Source organism: Phoca vitulina, unplaced genomic scaffold (genome assembly GCF_004348235.1).
Source record: "Phoca vitulina isolate PV1807 unplaced genomic scaffold, GSC_HSeal_1.0 scaffold3, whole genome shotgun sequence".
Taxonomy (NCBI): domain Eukaryota; kingdom Metazoa; phylum Chordata; class Mammalia; order Carnivora; family Phocidae; genus Phoca; species Phoca vitulina.
The window spans coordinates 49608443-49629143 of NW_022589706.1; the positions used below are offsets into that span (position 1 = coordinate 49608443).

General features: G+C 36.5%; 1 protein-coding gene across 1 annotated transcript in view; it reads right to left on the bottom strand.

Annotated features, from left to right (window-relative positions):
• Nucleotides 1-704: 704 nt before the first annotated feature.
• The window catches only part of LOC116628026 (transmembrane protease serine 11D-like), a 49107-nt gene continuing 29110 nt past the window's right edge, over nucleotides 705-20701 (bottom strand). The window contains exons 4-10 of the mRNA XM_032398068.1: nucleotides 20321-20388; nucleotides 15094-15251; nucleotides 12287-12325; nucleotides 8741-8918; nucleotides 5097-5356; nucleotides 3838-3980; nucleotides 705-895 (exon numbers count right to left, since the gene is read on the bottom strand). Of these exons, the coding sequence (XP_032253959.1) occupies nucleotides 734-895; nucleotides 3838-3980; nucleotides 5097-5356; nucleotides 8741-8918; nucleotides 12287-12325; nucleotides 15094-15251; nucleotides 20321-20388 (1008 nt within the window). The 3' untranslated portion in view covers nucleotides 705-733. The remainder of the gene's footprint in view (nucleotides 896-3837; nucleotides 3981-5096; nucleotides 5357-8740; nucleotides 8919-12286; nucleotides 12326-15093; nucleotides 15252-20320; nucleotides 20389-20701) is intronic.

Sequence of the window (20701 nt, forward strand, 5' to 3'; positions counted from 1 at the left end):
AAATTCTCTCATATAGATGAAGGATATTTTTAATAAAAGTCATCATAAAATTATAATTCATTGGGTCTCAGTTGAGGAGTGACAGCTTTGATCTTAAATGCCTGAAATTCATTAGTTCCTATGCGAGTGTGTTTTTATAGGATAATTAAGATTGCTGTAGGATTGTACAGTGACTTCACATATTTAATTCTAGGACTAATACCACCTATAGAATATTGCATAACCAGAAATTTTATTTTTCTTGCCACCTATAGAATATTGCATAACCAGAAATACTATTTTTCTTGCCTCATGCTATTCTTTCTGTCTTGAATGTTATTCTGCCACTTCTTCTTTTGTGAGTTTCTATACTTTGCCCAGTTTCAGTGAGACTTTTCAGAGAAGACTCCTCTGACACTGCAGACTTGTCCAGATTCCTCTGAAGTCTACTCTCAGGGTAACTGGTTTTCTCATTACTAGCTCTTATCACAACTGTAATAAGATTGTTACCTCTGTAACTAGCTTACATGTTTCCCCTGGCCCACAGCCACAATACTATGCAATATTCATATAGCTTTCTTGAGAAAACATAGAATCTGTAGTAATAAAGAACAGATAGTGTTTGTGAAACCATATTTATGTAACAGGAAATTAAAATAGGGCACTTTTAGTCTCTCTTGCACCTGAAAAGGAAAGGTTTGGAATTTTAGACATACACCTGCATACAGACTTTGCCAGAGATGCATTTATTGCGCTAGACGCCAGTTTTTTTGGTTATCCAGTCACGGTAGGCTGTCACTCGAGTGTACACTCCTGGCTTATCTGGCAGACCACATTGATCTCCCCAGCTTACTATGCCCACGAGGAACCAAAGCCGCCGTGAGTCCTGTTGAACTAGTGGGCCACCAGAGTCACCCTGAAGGAAACACAATGATTAAGTATGAGACAACCCTCAAGTATTAAGGAGTTTATTTCTATGTCAGAAGTCACATCCATTACCACAGTAAATAAATTTGGTCTGATATTTCCTGTTGAAATATTAGACCAAGTTGAAATACTATACCAATTTTCAAGTGAAAATTACCAAAATCCTTCAAGAACACTTGTTCCTTCAGCAGTTATGAGAAGATGAGAAGCATGTTTCCCAGACTGTGCTCAGTTGCCTGGCTGACTGCTTCCCATCCCAGACTTTACCTCCTCCAGGAAGCCTTCTTGGCCTGTGTCTCCCGCCCCCCCTCCCCCCAACCCCTTCTGGTTTTGGGCTGGATTAGTTTTTCACTGCCTGTGTTCCCACGTCCTGTGTGTATCTCTTTCACCGCTTCTGTATTATTTTATACAAGCACATTGTGTGTCTGTTTGAACTTAATCCCTTGTACCGGTTCCCCTGGTGGCAGCCACACATTGCTGCCAAACTCACGGCACATAGGATGTTTGTTCAGTGTCTGTTTTCTTGGCTGTTCTATAAGGACCTTTATTCGGGACACTGTTGTATCCTAAGCTTCTAGTGCACAGGAGAAGCTAAGGACATATTTGTTGGATGAATGAGTCTTCAGAAGTCTCATTTATCTTCCTATTCGTAGTCCTGCAAGGTGTCTGATGCATAATGTATCATCAAAAAGTATTCTTTGGTGAATAATCAAAAAAACTATATGGCAATGAATAAAACACTCCTTATGAAATACTTACCAATTATAATCAACCAACTAACAAATATTTGTACATGCAGTGATCTAGGTGGGGAGGCAAATTTAGTCCATTTTACATGCTGCATGATAGGTTAAGTCTATGGGTTCTGGAGTTAGATAGCCTGGGACAGAAGCCTCCATTTATCAGCCATATGACCTTCAGGAAGCTGTTTAATGCTAGCTCTCTCTGCCTTGGTTTCCTCATCTGTGAATAATGTTTCTATGTATTTAAATGAGTTTTACACACAACACTTTCAGTACAGCCTGGCATATGGTCTGTACTAATAAAAGTCAGTTATTACCAAGGGTGCTTTTAGAATAGTTTGCTATTCATTTGACTACTCCTAGTAGCTAGCTCTTCATACCTACTAAATTACCAGTCTAGATGGGGAGAAGGGTCAGTGTGTGAATCACCAACTTGCATGGCAAGCACTGCATGGAGCTGATTGGCACCTGCCTCCTTTGGGTTGTGTGTTTGTGCTCCAGTTAACCAGTTCTCAGCGCTTTTTCATCATTGTGTTTTGTTACAATTTTTTCTTTCTAGGAAGAAATTTCTCTGCATAGTGTCTTACCAAGAGTGGGCAAACAGATGTTAAACTAAGAGGGATGTGTAATTTTGCCTGTATCTGGGCGGCTTCACTGTCTGATTGTGCAGACATTTGCAGACTATAGCTCTGACGAGAGCAAGGAACACATTGCTGTGCTAGCACAATATCTGGTGCACAGAAAGTAATTCATACATTTTCTTTGAATGAATGAATGAACTGAAACAAGTATGATCTCACAAGCTCTTTTGTAAAGTGCTATTACTTTATGCAGCACAAACTCTATGTATTGTAGCATTTCAGTTGAAAATTACTGGGTCTGGAGTAGAACACACAGGGGAAGTTTCATGATGAGTTAAGGCTTGATCTGGGCTTGAGGGGAAGAGCAGAATTTGTGTATGCAGAAGATAAGGGGCATCTTGAGTAAAGCATGAGTAAGTGTCCTCTGCTACAAAGACATCTCCACTTAAAGGGTAAAGGCCAATGGGTAGTTAATGGTATTTTGGAAATTGATAAGCAGTTCCTCTCCATTTATTTATACACACCTTGCATTCAATAAAAATGTTTAATTTTGGGAAAATGCCCATAGATTGGGATCTTGGAAAAAACTGTGGAAGAGCTACTTCTTATCTGCTTTTTCAAGAATGTGAGCACTAAATATAAAAGTCACTAATGTTTGAGGAAAGAATAAACCTGATTTTTCTGCGTACAATTTGCTCCAGAAAACAGCAGCAGATTCCTCAAGAAAAGACTAATTTTTCTTAAATTTCCAGAAATGTAATTTCTGATAGTATTTGTTGTTATTATATGGGGTTTCAGACATAGGATTAAAATCTACTAAAGGACATAACCACATTAATTGTTTAGATAATTTAATTGAAATGTTAGTATTAAAACCCTATTCTAATTAAGATTTCATAGTTATTTGCATTTTTATGTTTGGTTGAAAATGACAGGCTAAGTAGTTTCCCCCCCTCATTTGTGCTGTTTTACAGGTATGGAAACTGTTGTGACTCAAGTAACTAAGCTTTTGGTGTACATTTTCTCTTTAAGGTGCTGATATTCAGGTGTTATTTATATTTTAAAATCAGTTATTGTCTATGACTCTTAGATGAGTGATTAATTTGTTTAAACCTTTATAGTGATTGAAAGTTTGAGAGTGAAATTATATATTTTTTTCAGAGATTGAAGTTATTAATCAGTGGTCATGGTCCAGGTTAACAACAGTAAAAATAGCTGAGATGGCTGAGATTTCTTTGTTGTTGAGCACATGCCTGACATAGTTATTAATCTTCATCTACTCTTTAATGTTACCTAAAAAGTTCTGTACTTACTATTATCCCCATTTTATAGATAAAAGAATTGGTTACAAAGGTTAAGGAATTGAAAAATGCAGTTCTGTATTGTTCTTGAGCTTGGATGGTTAAACACTCTGGAATTTGGTTTCTCAAAATTAGTGTTGGATCACCTTCATAAAACAGTTTTAACTCGAAAATCTAGACAACAAATTTTTAGAGGATCAGGGCTGTGTATCATAATTATGTTACCTCTGTGACTATCACAGTGTCACAGGCTAGTAAGTACTTATAAACTTGGATAATGATGTGATAACATTGTCATGAACTTACCCGGCATGCATCCACTCCACCTTGAGGTAGACCAGCACATAGCATTCCAGGCAATACAGCTCCATTATAACTAGTTGGTGCATTACATACATCATTACTTATTATTCTGACCCGTGCTTGCTGTAGATCTGAAACTGTGTTACCTGTGAAGTATAAAAGCAGAAATAAAATGGATAAATTAATAACTCTATGGAAAACATGGGAAGGAATAAATGTATCCCAAACACTATTTCTTATAGTCTATTGAAGATGTAAATAGGAGTTTCTTCTCAGCAAAGATTCCTATAGTAGAGTAGAATAACCCCTTTACACAGATCAATTTTATTTTATTTCTTTTTGCTTTAGCTTTGTGATGCAGTGCCCCTAAGACCTTGAGAACAAAACAAATCTGCTATTGATTAGTAGCATTTAAGTTATTTACTGACTGACTTTGAATTGGAAAAATAACATATTGAGTTAACCTTTAATCTAGCAATGAAAGAGAAACCAGTCTGGTTTCAAGGCTAAAGAACTAATTTATTTTACACTAATGTTCCTTCAAAGTGGCACTGCCATTTTTGTGATTGGTACAAATTTTATCTATTTTACCAAATTACTTTGGGTCATGAAAACACAATGACAATTAAGCTTTCATATTATTCCTTGGAGACACAATCTACAACATGACCTGAAGCATGTAGAAATTGTTAATGCTATCCTTCCACACCCTGGCTGATATTCTTATTTTCACCATGGCCCTATTTGTTCTTTCACATTGCCCTCATTTTTGTGCCTATTTTATTCATTCAATAAACAAGAGTGAGCAATGCTTATGTACATGTAGAGTTTCTTGCTCTAGAGGTAGGATTCATTTCATCTCAGAATACCTTAATGGTTGTTAATACCTTAGAGGGTGTTAAAACCCTTAGAGAATATCTATCCAAATCTTCTTTTCATTTTTTTAAAAATTTTCTTTATTGGGGAGACATTTGAGACCTATAGAGTCTCTGGATCACTGAAAAACTCATGTTTCTTTATCACTTTCTCTTACATGTCCCTATTACTATGTTTGAGAATTCCCCATAGTTTGTAGGGACATTGCTTTGCTTTGCTGAGGAAACTCAGTAATAACTAGAGGTTGGGTTCATCAGATTATAAGATGTTTCTTTCCATAGAATATGTCCTTCAGGTGTTCCCTAATTAAAAAAAAAATTACATAACAGCAAGTACCAGGAGACTTTTTGTTGTTATTGCTGTTTTATTTTTCCTGAGACACTTACCACCAAATTCTCGAGATCCCCATCCTGTTACGTAAGCAGAAGAACCAGGTGGAATATTCTGGGTAGCCTCTGGGAGACACACCCTATGGATATTTTTGGTAAAGTTTACGCCTCCATCAAGTTGTATAGCTGCAATATCATTTTCATGAGTTGCAGGATTATAATTGTTATGGATTAAAATAGTCCGTATTCTTCTTCTCTGTTTAGGAAATGTTATTGAAACACCAAAGTTGGCAGTCCATTGACGAGGATTAGATTGGCTAAAAAAATAGGAAAATATACTTTGAATAGGAAATTTGTGAGCGTTTCAAATATTTGAATTTTGTGTTTATCATCCTTGTCACCAGCTAGCAACTATTTGACCAATTTCTCTTTGGTATATATTTCTGGGTTACATAGCTAGTAAATGAATCATCATTTATCTAAAGGATCTGTGAATTGGGGGTTGATTAACTCAATGTTGCTACTATGGTTGAATAAAAATAAAATGTAACTACATAATAACGTAAGAGTTTTATGGAGTTTAGATAGAGCTGATACAGAACTAAAAATTATATATCCAGGAAATAATTTTATAAGGTACAATAGCTTATATAAGAGTGAATGCTAGGCGCGCCTGGGTGGCTCAGTCATTAGGCGTCTGACTTCGGCTCGGGTCATGATCCCAGGGTCCTGGGATTCAGCCCCGCATTGGGCTCCCTGCTCCGCGGGAAGCCTGCTTCTCCCTCTCCCACTCCCCCTGCTTGTGTTCCCTCTCTTGCTGTGTCTCTCTCTGTCAAATAAATAAATAAAATCTTAAAAAAAAAAAAAAAGAGTGAATGCTTGTTAAAAATTCTAAAGAAAAAAGTAGTTTGCAAGCAAATTACACAAATTTTTCATATTGAACTTCTTTTGCTCAGGGTCTTTATAGAGAAGATTCTGAAGATATTCTTCATCTCTTTCTTCCCTCCTTTTTTTTTTTTTTTATCCAGAAAGTGAATAAGAGCATGATTTTGGAAAAAGTTTCATTTAGATTTAAATCTTAGCCATGCCATACATTAACAGTGTTATTTAGGGCAACTTATTTCCTATCTCTAATTCTTATTTTATTTTTGCATAAAATGTGATTGATGATATGCTCTCACAGTTTGTAAGTATTGAGACAGGTGTGTCAAGCACAGTGTTTGGTGCACAAAGTAAGCTCTCAATGAAGGTAACTATTATTTTCATTAGTTAGAGTTGAACAAGTCATTACTAAGTGTCTACTTTGTATAAGAAACAGTGGGAGTGTCGGGAATAAAAATATAAATAAGTATGCTACAGCAATCAGACAAAAAAAAAAATGAAAGACATCTGAATCAGCAAGGAAGAAGTACAACTTTCACTAATGCAGATGACATGATATTATATCTAGAAAACCTGAAAGACTCCACCAAAAAAACTGCTAGAACTGATAAACAAATTCAGTAAAGGTGCAGGATACAAAATCAACATACAGAAATGTATTGTATTTCTATACACCAGTAATGAAGCAGCAGAAAGAGAAATTAGGGAATCCCATTTACAATTACACCAAGAACAGGAAGATACCTAGGAATAAACCCAACCAAAGAAGTGAAAGACCTGTACTCTGAAAATTATAAAACACTGATGAAAGAAATTGAAGATGACACAAAGAAATGGAAAGACATTCCGTGCTCATGGATTGGAAGAGCAAATATTGTTAAAATGTCTATATACCCAAAGCAATCTACGCATTTAACACAATCCCTATCAAAAGATCAACAGCATTTTTCACAGAACTACAACAAACAATCCTAAAATTTGTATGGAACCACAAAAGACCCCCAATAGCCAAAGCAATCTTGAAAAAGAAAAGTTGGAGTCATCTCAATTCTGGACTTCAAGTTATATTACAAAGCTGTAGTAATCAAAACAGCATGGTACTGGCACAAAAATAGATACAGAGATCAATAGAACAGAACAGAAAACCCAGAAATGAACCCACAATTATATGGTTAATTAATCTTCAACAAAGCAGGAAAGAAGATGTTCCAAGCATTTAAAATCATGAATTCCTTTGGTAATCATTGGTGATATTTGTAACTGTGGCTTTCATTATAGTGATATCCTTTACTTAGCTTTTGGTGGTTGGGTCTGTGTAGGGCTTAGAATCCAGTACAATTTATATTACATCCTTGATTATGCTAAGTGCCTCCTAATGCAAGTATTTGCATTCCTGGTTTCCACATTCAGAGGTGATTAAAATCAATTAGTGCCATTGTTCTTTGGCCTTTCAGGTGGCAATAAAGATTGAGCCTTGAGCTCCAGCCAGATTGCATTATTCCCTTTCCCTGGATTCTGCCTACTTTTTCAGGTTTAAGAGCATTTGCTCAATCTGCTTCTCCTCCCTAAAATGTTAATATCCCTTCCTCCATTTCTTCCCATTGAAATTCTGAAAAATCTTCACTATTTCTAAGAAGTCCTTTGCAGATTTGAGGGTACTGCTGCATAATAATACCTGCTAGAAAACTATTAAGAGGGAGTAAAGTTTTACAGGACTAGTGCACAATGCTCTTAAACCTGAAAAAGTAGGTAGAGTTCAAGGGAAGAGAATAATTCAATCTGGCTGGAGCTCAAGGTTCATGCTTTGAGAAATAAGTCTTGATCGATTGGATAGGAGGCTTTGTGGTAAGTTGGATTTTAGACTGTGGATACTCAGTGAGTCTGAGAAGAGAATAGTTATGGTCAGAGGCACATTTGATTTAGATCGTCTTTACTTTTCTGAGTGAACATTTTGAGTTTAGTTCCCAGCAACTATAGGGGTCTAGCATGCTCCAATAATAAAGTGTGTCTGTCCCTAACAGGTTTTAGTCATCTAAGTCTAAAGTCCTATTCTGAGTAAGTTTATGCATCCTACTCTCCACTGGCAGATTATTACCCTTATGTTAGCAATAGCCTTTAGTCACATCAATGAAGAATTTTCTGTAAGTTGTTTAAATTCATTTTATTTATGCTACTCACCATTATTGATCATTATTTTTGTGCATGTCTATCTCTAACATTAGAATTAGGCTCCTTTAAAGTACAGGCAATGTTTAATTAGCTTCTATGATAACACTGTGCTCATAGTAGATATTCAATAATTGTTTTGGAAAGAATTAGTTAATGGCATATGACAGTCTTGGATCAGCCATCAGCCTGCTGATCAGCTTACATAATATTATATGAAAATTTCCTGTAGCGATTCATTTTGCTAACATTTAACATATGTTTACATTAATGTATTTGATTCTGTCAAAAACACTAAGACATAGATAATAGTATGTCCCTAATTTGGGGAAAAAAAAAAAAAAAGAGTCTTATAAAGGTTCAATAAATTTCCCAAGCTTTCATAGCTAGGATTTAAATTAAACATTCTGACATATAAATCATTGTGATAGCATACTATTACCTGAAACAGAAAAATAGGATTAAATTAGCAAGCTGAAGGAGAAAAAAAATATTTTTGCTATCATGAATAAGAAGAAAAGACTCATTATTTTTTTGCATTCAATTATTTTTAGCAAAATCCAATTATGTTCAGTCCTTGGGGTATGGGTGGAGTTCTTCTGTATATGTCTCTTCTAGTTGTTCCCAGGTAAGTAGGTAAGCTGTGACCTCACCTTCTGAAGCAGTGAGCTGCTGTCAGGATCCACATGCTACTGATCAGGATGCCTCCACAATGGTGAACATTACCCGTCTGTAGACTGACTTGCCACGGCCAGTCCCCTTCTTCAGCCTTAGTGCCTCCAAGGATCCTCTCCTCAGACAAAGTTATTAGGTCTGGATGGGCCCCACAGCCTAATGAGACAAGGGCATTAATGAGCTGGGAAGATCATGATTCATTTACATTTGGGAGATGCTGCCAGAGTCTCTCTATCTTTTACAACTTTTCTGTCTTTTATGTATTCTTCCCCAGAACATGCTAGCCTTTCCAAAAGCATGATCAGTGTGTTATTTTTTAGAGTACTTATGTGACTACTGTTGACTAGAGACTGCATTTTAGAGAATATTTCTGAACTTAATTACATGGAGTCTTCAAATTCTGGAGCGCCTTCAGAGTTCTCTGGAGTTTCTCATGAATAGAAGTTAAGATAGGTCAGTGCTGGTTGTAACAGCCTGGGCCACAAGTTCACTAGGAAATTTCCATCCTCTCTCTAGCTTTGCTATTCAAAAGTGTGGTCTGTGGACCTGCAGTATGGAAGTTTATTAGAGGTGTTGCCACTGAGTGAAAATAACCTAAGGGTCTATCAATGGATGAATGGGTCAAGAGAATGTTTATATATATATTTACACACACGTATGTGCACGCATGCACACACACACACACACACAGGCATATTATTCAGCCTTAAAAAAGAAGGAAATCCTGTTGTTTGCAACAACATGGATAAACTGGAAGGTATCGTTCTAAGTAAAATAAGCCAGACAAATACTGCATGGTACCACTTATACGTTGTGGAATCTTAAAAAAAAAAAAAAAAAAAAAGTCAAATTCCTAGGAAGAAAGAGTAGAAAGTAGTTGCCAAGGGCTGGAGGGTGGGGGAAATGGGGAGAATTTGGTGAAAGTGTAAAAGATTTCAGCTATAAGGTGAATAAGGTCTGAGGATCTAGTGTGTAACAGGGTGACTACAGTTGATAACACTGTATTGTATAATCGAAACTTGCAGGAATATAGAACTTAAATGTTCTTACAAAAAAGGGGGGGCTAAATATGTGAGGTGATGAATATGTTAACTAGATGGAATATTTTCATAATGTATATGTATAACAAATCAAGATGTGTACTTTAAATATCTTACAATTTTGTCAATTATACCTCAAAGCTGAAAAAAAATTAACTCAAAGACCCACACCAGGGAACAAATCAGAAGCTGCATTCTCCTCCTCCCCGACTTTATTGTGGAATAATTGACAAATATAATTCTGTATATTTAAAATGTATAGTGCAATGAGTTGATGTACATGTACATTGTTGATTACCAAGATCAAGACAACCAACACCTCCATCAGCTCACATAGTTAACTCTTTCTTGTGTGTGTGTGGCGAGAATACTTAAGATCTACTCTCAGCAACTTTCAAGCATACGATACTGTATTATTAATCTTAGTCACCCTATGTTAAATCCTCAGAACTTATTAGAAGCTACATTCTAATAGGTGATTCTTGTGTACATTGAAGTTGGAGGAAAACTGTTCTTATCAAGAAATCTCCATAGTGGTAATCCAGCTCATCATGGAAGTTCCAGACCTCCATAACCAATTCTATATTACCAAATGTGCCCTTGGAAAAGAGTTACTTCAGGTCCACAGGATATTCTTTTTTTTTTTTTTAAGATTTTTTTTATTTATTTGACGGAGAGAGAGACAGCAAGAGGGGGAACACAAGCAGGGGGGAGTGGGAGAGGGAGAAGCAGGCTTTCCCCTGAGCAGGGAGCCCAATGTGGGGTTCGATCCCAGGATGCCGGGATCAGGACCTGAGCTGAAGGCAGACACTTAACGACTGACCACTCAGGCGCCCCTCCACAGGATATTCCTGAGGGTAACTGAGGGTTTCTAAGTACCTAAATGAGATTTAAACATCTTAAGAAAGAAAGCCCATGGACATTCCAATGGCTTAATCTGAAATGATCATTCAAGTCCTCTCAATTCCCATTCCCATGTTTATTTGCTTTTTTTCAGTCTATTACTAAGAAATTAGAAGTAAATTACCAACAACAATTTCTGTTGCTCTAAAGTCGTGACACTGCTTCAATAGGACATCCATCCAAAGACATTTTTTCCTAACAGACTTTCCAGATAGAGGAGGGCTAGTCTTCCATTAAGAATATACACAGAACATAAGTTCCTTTGTTGCATCCTTCAACCAAATTCCTTAGTAAATCACTTAAGCACATTTTCATTAAAAAGAAGCATGAATTAAATATATAATGAAGTTGAGAAATACCCATAAAGGTAGCATTACCTTGTAACGTCACTTAAGTATTTGAGATAGGCCAGCTGTTGAGGTACACTGAACTAATTTCTAACTACATTTCATCACCAGAGAAGGAAACAGCAGTTTTCTAGGGATTATATTTCTGCTGTACTAGCCTGAGAGTATACAGAATGACACTGGGAAGTCGTGTCTTTTCCTTCAGATTAGAGACATAAAACTGACAACACGTTTATAATTTTTTTAAATTATACTTTTTGATTAACTTAAATCCACAGCAAAGCAGGCTATTCTGGTGGTCAGGAGGAGCCATATAAAAGGTGTCACTAAACATAATTTACAAGTTTACAGAAGTGCCACCGTAGACTCGGGGTAGGAAAAGCTTCCCGAAGCTGCCAAGTAAATTTTCCTGAGGTCAAACTCGACACCGAATGCCACTGCTGCCACCTCCTTCTTCTAAACATCACTCCATGGGCCAGTGGAATCAGCAACGTCTTCTCTCAACAGCGACCCACACGAGTGAACTAAGAATTAAGATAACACCTCAATAGAAACTACCTTGGCTATTTTACCCCAAAGACACAGATGTAGTGAAAAGAAGGGCCACATGCACCCCAATGTTCATAGCAGCAATGTCCGGAATAGCCAAACTGTGGAAAGAGCTGAGATGCCCCTCAACAGATGAATGGATAAGGAATGTGGTCCATATATACAATGGAATATTACTCAGCCATCAGAAAGGATGAATACCCAACTTTTACATCAACATGCATGGGACTGGAGGAGATTATGCTGAGTGAAATAAGTCAAGCAGAGAAAGTCAATTATCATATGGTTTCACTTATTTGTGGAACATAAGGAATAGCATGGAGGACATTAGGAGAAGGAAGGGAAAAAGGAAGGGGGGTAATGTGGAGGGGGAGACAAACCATGAGAGACTATGGACTCTGAGAAACAAACTGAGAGTTTTCAAGGGGAGGGGGGTGAGGGGATGGGTTAGCCCAGTGATGGGTATTAAGGAGGGCATGTACTGCACGGAGCACTGGGTGTTATACAAGAACAATGAATCATGGAACACTACATCAAAAACTAATGATGTACTGTATGGTGACTAACATAACATAATAAAATTAAATTAAAAAAAAAGAAACTACCTTGGCAAAGAGCGCAAATACTTGAACGTTTACTATTTATTTTTGGCAAACTGTTTGTATAAGATAATATTGAAACTTACCTTCAGTGAAAATATGTACTGTGTCCTGGTCAGTAATTGCTGGTATTAAAAAAAAAGTGAAAGTAAGATCAATACAATAAGGAATGTATATTATTTCACCTTAATTTCTTAAATGTCGTTCTCAGACAACCATCATCAGAATCACTCAGAGGGCTGATGAGATACAGATTTCTAGGCTTCATTTTAGACCTGCTGAAAGAATCTCTGAGTCATAAGTCCCAGAAATCTCTGGGTTTACAATCTTCTTCCCATTTATTGTTATTTATATTAAAGTTTGTGCTTTAATTTCTCATCAAACACTAGAAGATACTTAAAAGATATTTAAAAGATATTCCTGCTCTCAAGTCACTCAGTTTAGTTGGAAAGACAGAAACATAAGCAAGTTGTTGAGATATGATGCGATAAATAGTATAAGAGAAGTTAAATTTAATTTACTTGAATATATATGTAGGTATATATAGATATATATGTATTACTCTACTGATACTATTCTTAGTAGGGCAGGTATAACAGTGAGCAAAACACAGGAGGTCTGCCTTCACATAATTTACAGCTAGAAATTAATCAAGGAATCATTCAAATAAGTATAAGTGCGAAGTGGAGAGGAGACAGGAGAGGGTGATCATGCTACCTGAGATATTCACTGAGTTATCATGGTGAGAAAAACATTTGAGCTGTATTTTGAAGACCTAAAAGGAACTTTCCAGACAGACAAGCAGTAAAAAGGTATTCCAGGTGAAAGTGTAGTGAGTACAAGTGCATGGAGATGCACGATGTTTGTGGAATGATCACGTCCGTAAAGCTCGTAGTGCAAGTACAGCATGAAGGGAGATGGTGGGAGCGCCCAGACAGAAAATATGTTGATAGCAGATAGTGAAGGTCTGTCTGTTGTAGTTTCAGGTCTGCTTACAGAACCATTTTCTCAGCACATCCTACAGCTGTCTCAAACTCAATGTGACCAAATTTACCCCAAATTTGCTACTTACATTTCCTCCTTTAGGAAATGATCCCACTTCTACCAGTGGCTAGAAATCTGAAACAAGTCTCTAATTTTTCCCTTCCTGTCATTTTCACATCTTATTGGTTTTCAGAGTTTATACCTTCTAGCCTCTAACAATGCTTTGCATTACGCCCACCCTCCCTCTCCCTTTGGCTACTACTTTAGTTCGTGCTTTCATCATTTGACATCTATACTATTACAATAACCTTCAATCTGGATTCCCTGACACCACCTTTGCACTTTTCAAGATGTCTATCTCTACCAGGTTGTTTTTTTCTAAAAATGTATGTCAGATCATATCTTTCCTTGCTTGAAAACTTTTAATGAGAAATCAGCTTATTTCCTATAAAATAAATCTAAACTTCTCAGACAGGTTTTCATGCTTTCTACAATCAGTTTATCCAAACTTCCTTGCTGCCAGAAGTTTCACAGGGTTTGGGAATCACATCTGCTTTGTAAGTGTCAGAGGAGCCCAAACATCTTTTTGGAGGCAGGAAAGAAAAAGAACTGACCACTCCTTTTCATTTTTTGAACAAGAGAGACTTGAGTTCAAATCCTGACTCCCCTACATGCTGATTGTAGGACCCTGGGTAATTCTCTATCTTTTCTGAGTGGGAACAATAAAAGTATAAGATATGGTTGTTGTGAGGATTAAGCAAACTGTAATGGAGGAGCATCAGCCAGTCAGAAAGGACACAACAAACCATGGAGCTAGAGCAGTGTCTTGGAAGTCCTTGCCGTGCTAAGCATTAACTCTTCAGTTACAGGGGGACGTGCCGGGAGTCCAGGGTAGGGATGGGAGGATTTGAAGAGGCTGGGAAGACACCTTTGTGGGCCTGGTGCAGTGGTGGTTTACCAACACATAGGAAAGCATTTCAATAGCTTAACAACTAGTACAGCTGTAACGGGTATATACTGATTTAATACCAGTCCAGTGTGGGGGCAACCAAATCCCTTTAATGTTGAGCTTATTATGAGGGAATCATGGTTTATTAAGGTAGCAGTGCATGACAAAGTTGGAGGAGGGTCCTTAAATTCTATGCACATATATTAAGTCTTTTTTTAGTCATGCAAGAAATATATATTTTTAAGGTTTTATTTATTTGACAGAGAGAGAGACAAACAGCACAAGCAGGGGGAGCAGCAGAGGGAGAGGGAGAAGCAGGCTCTCTGCTGAGCAGGGAGCCCAACAGTGGGGTTCCGTCCTAGAACCCTGGGATCATGACCTGAGCCCAACTGCTGAGCCACACAGGCACACCTCATGTAAGAAAGGGACCAGAGTGGGTCCCTTAGGCATGGATAATAATGGAAAGGGATGGAAAAAAATGGAAATAGATTCAAGACAGTCAGAGGTACAGATATTTTCAGAGAGGAGTTAGGGATGTTGCTAAATCTTCTAATTTTCTCCTTTATTCTACAAGTTTATCAGATACCTTCCAATTGCATGCTGTGTTCTGGGTGAGGTGGAGTGTTAATTAAATTGTTCTCTGACCTTGAGCAGCTATTTACCATTTCTATAGCATACTACAGATTGAATACCTGACAACAACATCTCTCATAAGGAGTGTTGAGAGGGAAAATTAATGAAAGAATTTCTAGCTAATAAAATTTACTATATGAATGCTAAATGATTTTTTAAATGTTAGAATGAACTATGCATTATGTCTACCTTTATAGTATATTGTTTTCATAAAGTTTAATTCTAAGGAAAGAAAAGTCAATCTCATTAAATTAAAACATGAATTATAACTGGTTAAGTTGATATATTTGGATAAAATGGTAAAAAAAAGAAAATAATGGTACTCGCATGTTATCTCAGTTGAAGGGTCTATTTCCAAGTTTCCAGAGTTATTCAGCATTTGGTGTAAAACAGACTCAATTCTGCTTTTCATTGATGCTCCATTGTTATTTCTAGTGAATTTAAATTTCATGACAACATCTACTGTCACACCATTACCTTCTTGCCTGAAAGTCATAAATATATTAAAAATAAAAAATTATAATTTTATGCTGTTCTGTTTATATACTCTTATTGATTAAACATTAAAAAAGTCACTTGGGGAATTTAACTTTAGAACAGATTCACATAACAGTGTTTGCATACTTAAGGATATATCACAATGCCATTCCACAAATACTTGATTTCAAATCATGGTACACTGTATCTACCATTCGGTATAGCTGGCTCTGAAGTCAGAATGCCAGAGTTTGATATCAGCTCTGCCATTTACTGTTTGACTTTAGTAAGTTATTTGTTTCTTAAACTTTCTGTATTGAAGTCTCCTCACATTAAAGTGGGTTGTTATGAAGATTATGTGAATTAATACATGCAAAACTGTTGGGAAGAGTACACAGCATACAGTAAGTGCACTGTAAGTATTAGCTATTATTAGACTTCACAAAAATCTTAAAAAAAAATCCCTTACCCCATTAAACAAACCTATAAGGAGAAGACGTTTTAAATTTATGTGACTTAAAGGCTCGGGTTAATTTTCTAGTACCTAAATGCATTAATGTGGCTAAAAGTCATATGTTAAAATTTTATCTATGTATCAGTTAGCCACAGATATTCTCCACAATGAACCTTAATAATTTGACTAAAGGCTGCAATGATCAAAAATCTATATAATTTCCACTTCCTTATGTGTAAATTACCATGTAAATCATTTCATCCACCTAACATTGGCCATCTTCTTTTCTGAAAATGTGCAATAGACAAATTTGTCTCTCATATTCATTCTAGGCCTCTTCCTCTCCTCTCAATTGTCAGTTCTGCCATAATATTCATTCCAGATATCAATTTAATATTTACTTAGCAAATGTTAAATAGCTACCTTCTTGTGCTAGGCACTGTTCTTAGTTTCAGAAATTAACAATGACCCAAGATTCACACCTGCCATTCTCATGGATTTTGCAGTTTAGATAGAGGAGCAGACACTGAAGAAATAATTATAGCTTCCATTTCTAGCAACATGAAAGTCTAAATAATTTTAAAAAATTCTCCATATAAAATAGCCAGAAATACTTGATGAAATATAATAAATTTCATTTGAAATGCAAAGCTAAACTCACATTAAAGTAAGGAAAATCTTGGAAGACCAAAAATAAAGAACATGAATATTATGTAGTAAGCTCTAGAATATCCAACAAGCTTGAGTTGTAGCATTTACATGGATACTGGAGAGGAGGCTTTGGGCTAGTGCTAATTAGGGAGATGAACATGAGGTTTCTAAATAAGACCAGGATTCTCAAAGAACTAAACCCTCAGTGAAAGCATGGATCAGAAAGAAAAAAAAAAATGTGCTCATCATGTCATAAAAAAAAAATAAAGAAGTTTATGTGTCTCAGAGTTCCAGGTCTAGACAGAAAAAAGGAGACTGTCCTGATAATTCATGATCATGAGCCTACCTACATGAAAGTTTTGGATTTGCATTACTACCACCTGCATGGTTCCAGAAACTTTAAGAAATTAACCAAAAAAAAAGAAAAAAAAAAAAGGTCCATGTGCTGCTGATCCTCCTAGAGTGTCTGATAGAAGCAAATGCTCTGTAGATTGAATGTGAAATCCAGGCTGCATAGTATCCTACTTATGAAGTGGGATTAAAGGTAAGCATACAGTTCCAGTGGCAAACAATTTATCATGAGCTAGAATGAGCAGAATGAGGACAGCAACCTCAAAAATGTCACATAATAAAATTAACAGATAGGTAACTTTATTTGAAATGACTAACAACATAAAAGGGAGAATCATAAATATGAGAAAAGTATAGGACATTATCAAAACAGACCAGACAGGTTCACAAAAGAAACAACTAGAGCTTGCAGACAGGAAAACATAGTCATAATTTTTAATCAAAATTGAAAACTCAATGGATGGGTTACACAAAATATCAGACAAAGCTGAAGAGAAATTAGTTAACTGAAAGATAAAAATAAAGAAATCACACAAAATGTAACACAGATAAAGAGATGAAACAGATCAAACAGAGGATAAGAGACTAGAGAAGGTTCAATGTTTACCTAATGCAAAACGAAAGAAGAGCACCAAAAAATAAAGGAGCAGCAATATTACAAGAGATAATGAGAACTATCCAGAACTGATGAAGATATGAAGCCTTAGATCACAAGAGTCTGAGGCATACTAAATAAAAGAAACGCCCCCCACATGCAAATACATCATTAAAAAAACTGAACTCCAAAGACAAATGGAAGATTTTCAAACAATAGAGAAGAGATTAGCTGCCAAGGAACATTTGACTGAAGGACAATTTCTTAATAGCAACAAAGAAGGCAGTATATAATTGTATCTTCAAATTGCTGAGAGGCAATAGCTATTAACTTAGAATTTCATATCCACACTAAAGTATTATTCAAGAATGAAGATAAATAGGACATTTTTTAGATGAAAGCAAAACAAAAAGGATACTTTATAGCTCATGGACTCTTGTGAAAATTTATAAAGGAAGTACTTCAGTAAGAAGGGGATTGAACCCAGGAGGGTTAGGGTACGGTAAATAAGGAACAAAGAAAATGGCAAACCGGTAATCTATCATAACAATGACTAATTTGGAGTCATTTAAAATAGGGTGGAACTAAAACATCATTTATAATAACATGAACAAGAGTTTCAAGTTCCTTATATTATTTGAAAGAAGGGTGGTGAATTAAGCCAGCTCTCCTTATTTAAATTTTAAGGATAATCACTAAAATAAAGCAAAGATGATCAGAATGCATTAGAAAATATTACTAGCTGTCTTTCTGTTTTAGGAGAAATGTCTAACCTATAAGGATATGTAAATATTGAAAATAAAATATTGAAAACCCCTCGTGAGGTTAAGGATAGTAAAGAACTGAGAGAAGTCTAGTGGGACTGAGACTAGTCTAGGTGGAGGGTAGTGAAAGATAAGCCCAGAGGTGGAGATGGTAAGAGGAAGTCAGATAAAGGACAGTTGGATAAACTTTGTTATATGTATGTGTATAAAAATGTCTCTCTCTCCCTCCCTCCCTCTCTCTCTCTCTTTATAGATATATATGTATATATATAGATATATACGTATATATATCTATAAAGACACACACATATATGTGTCTATATGTATGTATGTATATGTACATGTATATGCACATACATACATACACACATTATACATATATCAAGAATACATGTACCTTTGATATGCATATATTTATATATAATATTTGGCATATTGCAAAGGTAATGAGTGGCCAATAGAAGGATTTTAACTAGGGGAATAATATGTTTAGAATTTTGTTTTAAAAAGTCTTTCTGGTTGCCGTGTAGAATGAGTGGAGCAAGACTGGAGGAAAGGAGACTCATTCGGGAAACTGTTCATAGTCCAGGAGAGAAATGGTTGAGGGCACTATTTGAAGAAAAGTTATGGATCTTAGAGATATTTAGGAAATAGAACTGAAAGATTAGATGGTTGAATGTGTGGGTTGAGGGAGAGGAGAAATTAAAGGTGACTTGCATATTTCTTTCTTGAGCAACAGGTTGAAAGTGATGCCATTGATAGAGGTGGGCAACAGTAGGAGAGTAACCTCTGGTGGGGGAGAGATGACAGGTTCAGGTCCGGACACAGTCAAGTGGAGTTGTCTGTGAGATACGTGTATGATGACATCAAGTAGATGGCTGTGTACTTTCATGTCTAGAGATGAGAGGAGTGGACTGGCCCAGAGATACAACTTTGAGAATAATGAACATACAGGGGGCAAGGAAGCCACTGAAAGGAGAGAATGTGAGCTGAGAAGATGAGAGGCTGATAACACAGGCTGAAGTCCAACATTTGAAGGATGTGCAGAGAAGGAATAAGAGCTGCTGAAGAAAACTGAGGAGTGAAGGGAGAGATATGCGGAAAATAAAGGTGTTTAGGTCATAGAAACTACAGGATGGTACTATTTCAAGGAGGATTGAAAATAAAACAGCACAAAATACCACTGAGAGGTAACGGAAGACTGATAGAGTTTGTTTGGAGCTTGTGACTTGGATGTCATTGTTGAACTTGGCAAGGGTAATTAGCATTTTGTGGTGGCATTAGAAGCGAGATTGTAGGGGATTGAGCAGTAGGTGGGAAGGGAACAAAAGGGGAGAAAATGCAGATGGTTCATCCAGTCCTATGGATTTTGAGAGCTAGTGGCTAATACAGAGATTTTTACAGGAAAATGCTAAGGGGAATGTGCACTGAACTGACTGAAGTTCATTTTGGTAAATATTCTTCCCTTGGATTCTTCCTACTCCTCTCATTTCTTAACAAAATTTATCTGACCAGATGTTCATGCTCCTGGGACTTACTGATTCTTCAAAAAATAAGAAATATTAGTTTTCTTGTGGTGGTGGTATTTGAGAAATACCTCCCTTTCAAAGGACTTTTGCTTATTATTTGAAGGATCGGGTAATGTGCGCATCTGAAGCATTTGTGGTAGGGTTAGTGTTTTGGTTGGGAGGGCCTTTCTCATCACATCACACAGATAGTACACATTTAACTAAGGCAGGACTGTCAAATAACTGGAATGCATACTGTTACTCCCCTTATTATTAATTCATGCCAGACATGCCTGGATTTGGCCACAGCATCCTTTATATTAGAGCATTCCAGGCAGATACAGACCAAAAAGCTTGATGTTGGTCATAGTGTTCTGATCTTGGATGAATATGCCCAGGACCACAACATTGCACAACTCCAGAGGCACTGTTTACATATGCTGGATTGTGAATGGGATCCACTGGATTTATACAGTTGGATGGCTTTATTACCATACCTTCACCCCACTCTCTTTAAACTTTCTTCCTTTCCTATCAAGAATTGAAGTGATATATTTATTTACATTAGTAAATAGGTCATATGTAGCATGTTTTGTTTTTGTTTTGGCGTTGTTTTTTAAGCTGCCCGTGATACTTCTTTCATAATATTGCAACAAATTGTGTGAGTGCCTCATTCATTATCCATGCTGTGAACAAAAGTCAAATGGGCCAAATTGAATCTAAGCTTATATATTTTTTATAGAGTTCCACTCACCTCAGTTTGACAACATGAGCTCTGATGAACTGATTTCTTAAATTTGATTCTTTGAACGTTTTAGTGATCTGTAGAAAGAAAGGAAAAAAAACCTCTTTGTAGTTCCAGTTGTTCTTCCCCTCCCTTCTTCCTCCCAACCTTGCAACATAGAACTTAAGTTAATGAGGAATAGGGACTGGAGTTTTCAGTTCGGTTCAGTTTAGTTCAACTCCCTCTCAGAACACATGAGATTGTTTTAGGCCGGTGATACAGCCTTCTGAGGCAGGGCTTATTTCTTCATCTATGATACAAAGATGATAATGGACAGGATGCATCTTCACTAGAAGTCATCTCAACATTAGATGTTTTACTCAGTGTGATTTGGTGGCTATTCCCAAGGGG